The sequence below is a fragment of the Macrobrachium rosenbergii genome, chromosome 47, assembly GCF_040412425.1.
Source record: "Macrobrachium rosenbergii isolate ZJJX-2024 chromosome 47, ASM4041242v1, whole genome shotgun sequence".
Classification (NCBI taxonomy): Eukaryota; Metazoa; Arthropoda; class Malacostraca; order Decapoda; family Palaemonidae; genus Macrobrachium; species Macrobrachium rosenbergii.
This window is the reverse complement of record NC_089787.1, coordinates 37895152-37902255: the sequence shown is the minus strand read 5'-3', so window position 1 is coordinate 37902255 and position 7104 is coordinate 37895152. Positions and strand designations below refer to the sequence as shown.

The window sequence follows — 7104 nt, the reverse complement described above, 5'->3', positions numbered from 1 at the left end:
TAGGCCGCATTTGCAGATCAGCTGTTACTAGATCTTCTACGATCTTACCTGCCTGTAAAAAATAAGTCGTAACTTTAAGCAGTCTACCAAGAAAGTTCTCTAAGTCCTCAATCGTGTGTTTTAAAGTAAACGGAAATTTTTAATTCAATCCTTGGTGTGGTTAACCAGGAAATAGTCGATATAGGGAAGGCAACTTTCCAACACAGAAAAGTAATGCGGCAAGAGGCCCTCCCTCAGAGTTTGTTATATTTGTTTGATTCATGATTTGATGGCTGGTCAACATGACCTATTTTTAGATTTTTTATTTCTTCCACTTGTCTCAAAGCGCTTAGAAGCCTTTCAACGAAATGGGGAGTTGAAGATCCTTAGAAATATGCATTTTTTTTTCTTTTGCGTAGTAGTGGTTAACGCAAACTCTTCTAAGATGTTTGTAGTCATGCAAATATTTTTTAATCTATTGTCTTCATCATATCTTTGGTATTTTCAAAATGGTTATATATAAATGTATATACATATATATATATATATCCTTATGAATGGGTTTAATGCCGTAATTTTGGGTAAAAACGCCTTTTAAAAAATTTCTTTTTATTTACCCATATCTTCCCTTTGCGTTCATAGGCTTTCCAAGCAATGGTGCCAATTTTCTCTGCAAAGAAACAAGGTTTCATGCTACCATCTACGCAACTAATATATCAAATGGTTTTGTCAGTGACGAACTTTCGACAACTTATTAGTTGTACTGTATAATCCTCTTCTGTCTAATGTCCATACACACACACACACACACACACACACATATATATATTATTATAGTTTGTGGATTTTGTGGCCAATGAACATTTATAGAAATGATATTAGTAAGGTGAATGAGAAATGTTTAATATATGATTTATTTATTAATATAAATAGGTAATTAAATATCGTATAGAAAAAAACACAAATCCATACTAATATAGTTAACTAATGAAAAGAAGTGTATCAATTCTTATAACATGTTTCGCCCCATATGTCTGAAAACTTCAACATACAAAGTTTGGTGTGGGTTGAAGAAAAGATAAATATAGGTGTCTAACAAGATAAATAGACAACTCTTCAGAAGTTAGTTCGTCTTGTAATTTCTCCAGTAGCCTTCGGCAGTTCGGATGTTATACAACCTAAGTAAACCTTCGTCAGCCTTTTGAGTAATCCAGTCTGAGGCGCCTGCAACATCGGCATAGACTCCGGGTATACCATTTTCGCCACAGCCAATGCCCCATGCAACGATACCTGCTTGCACGTAAGTTTGAGTATTTGGTGCTACCTCACAGACCAGAGGAGAACCTCCATCACCCTTGCATGTATCCAGACCTGGTTTACCTCCAGCACACATGAAGGATTGGTCAAGCTTGAAGAACACTCCTAGTCTGGTAGTTCTAAGAGCAGTTTCACATTGGGTCCTTGGAACAACGGGCAGTGCTACTTCCTTGAGTACGTTCTGGTAATTGCCTCCTTTTCCAAAATCATCCCTTCCCCAGCCAGTAGCCCAGCAAGTGTTAAGATCAAACTTCTGACCTTTAACTGGAAGACATACGGTTCCTACGTTAGGAGCAAGGTCAGCTGGAGTTTCCAAAAAGAGCAGTGCAAAATCATTCCACAGGGCACCTGAGTTGAAACCTGGATGGATGACTACATCTACGACGTTACGATCGATGTGAGGGTACAGTTCGTACGTCCTCTGGGTGTCCCACTCTCCTAGACGTACCTTGAGAGACTTTGCATCTTTTGAATGAACGCAGTGGGCAGCTGTTAGGACAACCTGAGGATGGATGAGAGATCCACCACATACGTAGAGACTGATCTCCTTCTCTTCGATGAATTCTTTCCTCAAGATGGCTGCCATCCAGGGAAATTCACCAAACTGGGCCTGATTGTCCTGTTGGATGAGTAAACCAAATTACCAAGTTGTTGTAACAATTAAGACTTCTTGAAATTCTTACCGTGTTTCATGTCATGCAATTTTTTAAAACATTATTGTCTGTACAAACCTTGAATCCTAAGATACGTGTATGAACCCCTTCTTCATTTCGCAATCCACATTGCTGCTGGATAGGAGGATTGGGAATTGGAATAGGTTCTGTTTCTGGGCTATTACAGCAAACATCCAAAAACTGGGGGCATTCAGAACTGGAGACTGTATCACCATTGGCCCCAGAACGATTGGGCCCAATCCTGAAAAGTAATACCAGTGAGAAAATAGACTAAGCAAATAATTGGTTACAGTCTTCGACTCATGAATTATTACATATAGCGCGTGAAACAACAAATGAGCACATATATACTGGAACCCTTGGGAAAGTTGTCATATCTTACCTAATGTCAATAAGGCCGGCACCATCAGTGATGATGTTGCCTTCTCGGCAAAGATAATAGGGAACGCATCGGCCAAGGTTGTTGTTACAAGGCGCATAACTTTCAGGATCTCCAACGGTTGGGCTAGCATTAAGAGCTGCTGCAGCGTTTGCTGCGCCTCCGACGTTGCTGATGCGATCGCCAGGGTTGGCATTAGAACGGGCTGTTTCGGTAGTTGTTGTTTCAACGTGGGCGCCTCCACCGCTCCCTGAAGTTGAATTGGTCCTTGGAGCAGCTGCACCTCCATTTTCATCACAGTTATTATTTGGTTCCCACCAGAAGCAACCATTCGTGACACCAGCCAAAGCCACCACGGTGGCTAGAAACGTGGCAAACTTCATGCTGCAAAAGGAAAGTATTTGAAAATCAAATAGATGCTTTTTAGTGACCTAAGCATGTTATAGAGTTTAAGATTTTAAAAGTTATACAACTGCCATAAGATAATTATCAATATAAATTATTTTAATGGTATCAGTGAGTTGCATTTCTCGCCTCTCACAGATTTTACCCAAAGGAATTATTCTGGAATTAGATGAAAACTGGAGGAGGTAAATTTAAGGAACCTGAACAGTTAGGTGAAGAGACCAAAAAAGAAAGTATGAAAGATATTAAGCGGAAATCAGTGCAGCTGGAGGCTGAAAAGAGACTCAGTTCTTTTAATTGCAAAGAACCTCAGTTTAGTGTAGCCTGTAAGCCAGTGTTTTACGTGTTACAGAATTTCTGAGAGTTTTATACAGTCATGGAGTTTTAAGGAAAAACAAATTTTATTTTTTTCGGGAGTATTCTATTGTTGACAGTTGACTGTGTTTCCCTTGCTCTCCTATATCCTCTTTTCTTATGGATATTCAGTTTCGTGGAAACTTGCAACTGGAGTAATTAGCCTTTTTGACTGTTACTTAATAATGAATGAATACTGTCAATATTCATTTGAGTCCGCATTCTTAACGCACAAGTCAAAAGTTTTAAAAAAATGTAGTGCTAACTTGTAAACAAAAAACAAAAAAAAAAAAAACATGAAAGATAAGTAGACTAATATACAGATTATAATAAAATCGGTAATTAAAGATAGAAAAGTAAGTAACAAAATTATTATAGCAATGCTGGTTATCATAAATTGTTTTGTAATTTCAGTTGGCTTCCTGCTTTTCCATTAAAACACTATTTACTTGAAGGAATTCGGCAATTATATGCTTGATATAGATATACGTAGAAATGATGACTAAAGATAATTGCCATCATTACCACCGTAACAAAAACTGCAAACGACTCACATCCTCTTTAAAATGAATATGTGTATCAAGTAACATCCTGTAAACTATTCCACTAAAAACGGACACATTTTTCTATATTTCTTATGCGCAGCAAAATAACCTATTCTTCTCTCTTAAGGTCATTTCAGATCTACACACAAACACGAACGGTAAAATAAAACTTGAAAGGGTAAAGTAAGAAAAACCCAGCAAGAAAATAAAAATAAAAGTAAAGGCCTTGAGGGATGCATGACCTTGACGGGGCTACGTGTTGTTTCGCTTCTTCTTTCTTACTTCAGAGTGAACTCAAGACGGTAGGGTTACTGCAGGACTGAAGCGCTATGGTGCTTTTATATATATATATATATATATATATATATATATATATATATATATATATATATATATATATATATATATATATATATATATATATATATATATAGAGAGAGAGAGAGAGAGAGAGAGAGAGAGAGGGGGAGAGATATTCTTTAAATTTTTGCTTCTGTGCCTTATTTCAAATGGTTTTTATAGTCTTTTTTCTAATAGAAAAACTTTATACGCTGCTATCATAAAAGATTTACATATAAATTTCTCTTTAAAAGCAAAAGCAAGTTCATTGCTTCAGAAGCCATGCGAGCAATGTTTTGAAAAATGACACATGGCTGTTTGGCAGGCGAATAAAAAATGAAGAAATTAGGCAAAAGAAAATTACTTTGTTTTGGTTAAAGAACTGAAAAGATCGTTAAATCATTTCTTTGAAATCAGTAATTCATAACGTGCTATAAATATTGCTTGGTAAGATGATCATTTGATTTAATTCGTATATTGAATTCAACCAGAATGACTTTACTTTTGTCCATCTTCTCCCTAATGGCAGCACATTGCAAATTGGTCCACACATGCAAGTTTTTAAGAGGGATCTGTGGCTTGTCATTATAGTTTGGAAGTTGTCTCCATGCATGTCAGAATTTCAATTTGACGACTCTAACCCTTCTACATTAATAATTTTTGCACAAAAATAGATGTTCACAGAGATGGCACCCTTCCTAAATCCACATTTACCTGAATTTTTGTCTAGGTTTGAGTTTGTTTGTTGTACTTTATGTAAGCTTTTGCTAAATAGGAATTGTAAAAGATAATTATAATTTTTTTTAGATACAACCCCCTTGTATTGGGAAATTGCCCGAAGGTTGCTTCCACTCATTTTGAAAATTAAAATATTGCAAGATTTAAAAGATCTGTTAAAAAATAATTAAAAAGATTAAACAAGTTTTTTTCAGATTTACTTAACTTTGCGTTTTTATTCAGTATGCATCTATTATCGTAAAAAAAATTGGTTGCAAGACTGCTTTAAACGTAGTAGAAAAACATATTTCCTTAATAAATGATATCTGGTCAAAGGAAGTCCATAGTGTTTTTTAATGAGCCTAACGTGCTTTCATCAAAAATAGTAATGGACCATTTATTTACAGTTAATTTTCAGACTGAAGAACGCACGGTCATCGCAATTTAAATTTATATTTATATATATATATATATATATATATATATATATATATATATATATATATATATATATATATATATATATATATATATATATATATATATATATATAATATATATGTATACAGAGAGAGAGAATTCTAACAATAATAATGTTCCAGTCTCAGTGTTTTCAGTTTGTTGTCTGTATCAATTTCAAAATTTCAACATACATTCTTTTTTCTGGGAAAGTATGTTAAATGTTGATAGTCTTCTGTTATGTTTCACAAAGATATGAATGGCTGACTGGATTTTAAAGCTAAGCCGGCACACTGCAGGGAGTGAGACACACCAAGGCAGAATCCCCCACAAAAAGCTGTCTGACAAGTTCGCGGACTGACAAATGTTTCCAGAGTAAGTCACGCGCTTCCTTGAACAACCGGTAACAGTCAACACAGATTCATCACTATTCACACGACATTGCCATTCGTCGAACTGAAAGTTTAAGCTTAAGCAAATATCTGTCACCGGGTGCCGTAGGATTCAATAGTATCAAGGTTGCTTTTGTTAAAAGTATTTCCTCAGTTGTCCTAAACGATTTGTCCGATTTGTGTGTTGAGTAATGAAAAATAATTTGGTGTTAGCGTTTTTTGTATTCGTTAGCGTGCGTGTTGTAGCATTAACCACATACACTTTATGTATACAGTTATTCAGATTTATTGAACACGTTATACATTCACATCGGTTTTTTATGCAATACTAAAGGATGAAGATACGAATGAAGGGCGCAGGATTTACAAACGCACAATGGCAGCTTTCATGATGCAATAAATTCATCCTTCAGTCCTCTAAATAGGCATGTCACCATTATTTACGTGCCTTATTCTAAGGTTAAAGTCAGATACCTGTACCTGTATGTAAAATATGTCAGTGTTAAAGAAATTATACGCAGACTTAAACTATTAAGCAAGACTGTTCGTAACATCGCGAAACTGTTCTTGTAGACTCCGAAACAAAGAATTCTTTTAAAATAATTTGCAGGGTTACACGCCGTTACCCGATTCTGAGGAGTAAAGTCACTTTCTGTTGAGTTAAGAATCCACAGAAATTGTACAATCATAAATCTTACCTGAATTTTCTTTGCGAAGGCAGAGTTAGAATAGATCCGTCGAGTCACTGTTTGTACAAGAAACGGAGTCCAGAGACCAACTGCTGGCTGAGATGAGGATCTGTGGTTTATATGCCAGAGGGCCAATGACCAGTGTTGCCAGAACCTCGTAGCAGAGCAACCTTGGGGGTCCTTCAGGTGTTACGTCAATTATTTTTTTCCTTGATATTTTGAGTTTCCTCATTAATTTTCGGGTTAAATCGTGTTTGACGATGGTGTTAGGTTTGGTATTACATTCGTTTCATGATATGAAAAACTTTGTTCCCTGGTTAACAAGGTCCTGCCAAAAATTCTCAGAAGTTTGAAAATGGGAAATCTGAACGATATAGGATATTTCTCTTTTAGATGTCGTAACTTCCTAATGACATAACGTTCTTTTTTTAATATGGTTTGTAATTTCCAGTATTAATAGCAACAGTAATTATTATTTTTATTGATATTGTCAGTGATGTTGACATGTGCACACATATAGCCTTTTAACTTACTAAACAAGCATCTACAACACAGGTCTCCCACATGTAAATAAAGAAAAAGTGAGATCTTTGAAATAAAGCTAAAGCAAACAGATAATAATAAGGGAATAAACAAATTTACCGTATGTTTTGTGCTTCGGAGCCAGTTGAACCTAATCTTGTGGGTTAAAAACTAGTTAGAATACTGGTCACACCGTTCAGACTTCATACACTCATCCGTCTTCTGTTGCTTGAATTTCAAGTGGCATTGTTGCTTTCTGCCGTAGTCTTCGGTAGAGTATTTTGATAAGCTTAAAATGACAGATACAGGAAAGACAAAAATAGGATTTGTCAG

At 35.7% G+C, this 7104-nt stretch overlaps 1 protein-coding gene across 1 annotated transcript; it reads right to left on the bottom strand.

Annotated features, from left to right (window-relative positions):
• Positions 1 to 879: 879 nt before the first annotated feature.
• Positions 880 to 6396, bottom strand: LOC136830772 (phenoloxidase-activating factor 2-like). The gene is made up of 4 exons (XM_067090674.1): positions 6259 to 6396; positions 2353 to 2733; positions 2028 to 2211; positions 880 to 1915 (listed from the first exon to the last, which is right to left on the bottom strand). The coding sequence occupies exons 2-4, from the start codon at positions 2730 to 2732 to the stop codon at positions 1103 to 1105; spliced, it is 1377 nt and encodes a 458-aa protein (XP_066946775.1). The 5' UTR covers position 2733; positions 6259 to 6396; the 3' UTR covers positions 880 to 1102.
• Between the last annotated feature and the right edge of the window lie 708 nt (positions 6397 to 7104).